Here is a 2,675-nt window from a genome sequence, read left to right as displayed (position 1 = left end):
TTTGACCCCAAAGGAAGAAAACACAAGGAAAAATGACAAATTTGACTACTAAAATAAAAGGAAAAAATTATTTACTTAAAACAGTAATAAAAAAACATGGAAAATGTATATGAAAAGGGAAAATCTATTTTCTATTAAACAGAAAATCTATTTACAACTAAAAAAGAAGAAAAAAATCTCTAATACAAAAGTAGGCTAATAATAAAAATAGGCAAATTCTAAAAGAAGAAATATGAATGGCTAATAAACAGATGGAAATGAAAACAACAATGACTTGCAATTTCCCTCATTCAAATTGCCAAAGTGATATTTGTAATAGTAAAAGCATTATAATTGGCTTAAATATTCATTTTTAAATGATTGATTGATAAGTTGTGGTACAGTTACATAACAGAACACTAGGTAGTCATCGTAAATAATGCCACAGAAATGCATCTATGAACATGAAATAAGGTCTATGTTATATTCTGTTACATGACATACACATAGATGGGATAAGTCTAGCTGATTCAGCAGCTAAAGACATAAAGATCCAGAAATATTTTATTTTATGGGTCTTTTCTCCTCCTAATCCTATTTTGGATGAAATTAACTAAAATTAATATCAAGTGCAATCTTGGTCATGAGACATGCTTATCGGGACTACAATAGATGGGTCCTGAAAGAATGGGAGAAAAATGTGGAACATAATGCAAATTTTTATAAAGTCCACACTGCTGAACAGGTTGAGGACTCCCCAAAACTATTACCCTGAGATACTCCAAAAAAAAGTAAAAATATCCAGAAGTAGATAGGATTAAGAACACCCCAGGGGATTTTAGTACACAGCTGAAGTTGAGAAACCCTGGGCTAGATGGTTTCTAATGTCTATTGAAGCTGACTCTATATATACAGAGGGGGAACTCGCAAAGGGGAAGAAGGAGCATGAAAGTTACTTATTTTGGGGAGGGAAAGTGAGATTGTGACAAGGAAGGCTTGCTAAGCAGAATTCTCAGTCCCAAAAGACAGATTACATGAGCACTGTAGCAGAGATGGTATCTAAGAGATGACTGTCAAAACTGTGTAAGTTTTTTTTTATTATTATTATTATACTGAAGGTTCTCAAACTCCTGAAGCTGTTGCATATTGAGTTTTATTCTGCCCATTTTCAAAAGTACTTCTCAGGTATTAGTTTCTCCATCCACAAATGGATTCCCAGTATGCAATTTGGGTTTCAAGTATACAATTTGGGTTTCAAGTATGAAATTTGGATTTATTCTCTTAAACAAATCTTACAGAATCACAGAGACTTTCTGAGCTAGAACATTCTCCAGAGATTATACAACCTATATTTTTATGGCTAATATGCACAATCCTTACAGTTTATAAACCCCTTTCACATGCGTATTTCACTGGATTGCAAGTATCTTGTGAAATAGTAGGCCAAGCTGATATTATCCCTCTTCTACAAGGCTCTGAGAAGTCATGTAGCTTTCGAAAGGTTTCATAGTGAAACAGAGGCACATCCTGGACTTCAAACCTCATCAACTAACATCAAGGTTAGTGCCTTCCCACAAGACAACAAAAACCCTGAGTCTCAGTAAAAAGCAAACTATGGAGGAATTTATCACAGATCTGGAAAGTCCTACCACAGTATGTTCTTTCTTTCCCATACAACACTAGTAGACATCCTCATGAGAAGCTCCATGAAAACTGGAGGAAAATAATGTATGATTTGTATCATTCTGATCACATTGACTTGGTTACACTGTGGTAACAAATAATCTCCAAAATATCAGTGACTTAAAATAACACAAGATCATTTATTCTTCAGGCTACCTGTCCATCATGAATAGGTGAGGCACTCAGTGCCCAGGCCAAGGGAGCCCCATCTCCACTGTCACTGATGTTGTGCTAGAGGAACAAAAGGAATTCTAGAGGATCACAAAGTGTAGGTTAAATACTCCTGTGAATTACACTTCTACACACAACTCACTGGTCAGAACTCTTGGTTGAAAGAAGAAAACCAGAAATTTTTGGCAAACAAAGATATGACAACACAATTCCTCTTCCTTTTTAGTGGAGGCCCCTCCTTACCTGGGCCATTTGGGCAGCTGTGTCTCCTTTTGCCCCCAGGAAGAGCATTGCAAGGGAAGAAGAGACACTTAGGGGAGAAAAAACAGTTGTGTGAAAGAAGAGACCGGAGAAAAAACACATTGTGTGAAGGGCTCTCTTCACATAGTTTCTTTAAAAGATTGATGGCAAAGGTGCCATTTGCTTTAGCCAGAGAGTCCATGGTGGAGAGTCTGGAACCAGTGCACAGAGAAACATTGTATCATTGTGTGACTTGACAGTTAATGGTCCTCAAGCCTGAGAGGTAGCTTCTCAAATAGAGCCTGCAGAAGGTTGAGGAGAAGGAGTGGCTCTTGACTATTGTACAACCCAGAGTGAAGGGGGCAGTGATTAGCTGATTCTTTTCCTTCTCCCTCTCCCAGATAACTCTGCAGTTCAGGGTGAGGACCAGGTAAGGCTCGGCAGTAGGGAACCCAGAGGTTATGTTTGCCAAAGGATGTACACAGGCAGCTGGCAGCTCCCAGAGACAGCCTGACATCTGGGAGGGAGGGAGGGGCCAGGTAGACTTCAATCACTGTTCCTTTTCAACCCCACTCACTAGCTGCAGGCCACACTTCTCCCCT

General features: G+C 38.5%; 1 protein-coding gene across 1 annotated transcript in view; it reads right to left on the bottom strand.

Moving 5' to 3' along the window:
* The window catches only part of LOC103192389 (serpin B6-like), a 25,220-nt gene extending 22,942 nt beyond the window's left edge, over positions 1-2,278 (bottom strand). Inside the window, exons 1-2 of the mRNA XM_007935371.2 lie at positions 2,191-2,278; positions 2,077-2,159 (exon numbers count right to left, since the gene is read on the bottom strand). Coding sequence (XP_007933562.1) covers positions 2,077-2,159; positions 2,191-2,275 — 168 coding nt within the window. The 5' untranslated portion in view covers positions 2,276-2,278. The remainder of the gene's footprint in view (positions 1-2,076; positions 2,160-2,190) is intronic.
* Positions 2,279-2,675: the final 397 nt, after the last annotated feature.

This window comes from Orycteropus afer, unplaced genomic scaffold, assembly GCF_000298275.1.
Source record: "Orycteropus afer afer isolate SDZICR_OR568_19922 unplaced genomic scaffold, OryAfe1.0 scaffold00027, whole genome shotgun sequence".
Lineage (NCBI taxonomy): Eukaryota > Metazoa > Chordata > Mammalia > Tubulidentata > Orycteropodidae > Orycteropus > Orycteropus afer.
Note: the sequence above shows the minus strand (reverse complement) of the source record. Positions and strands in the feature narration are given on the sequence as shown.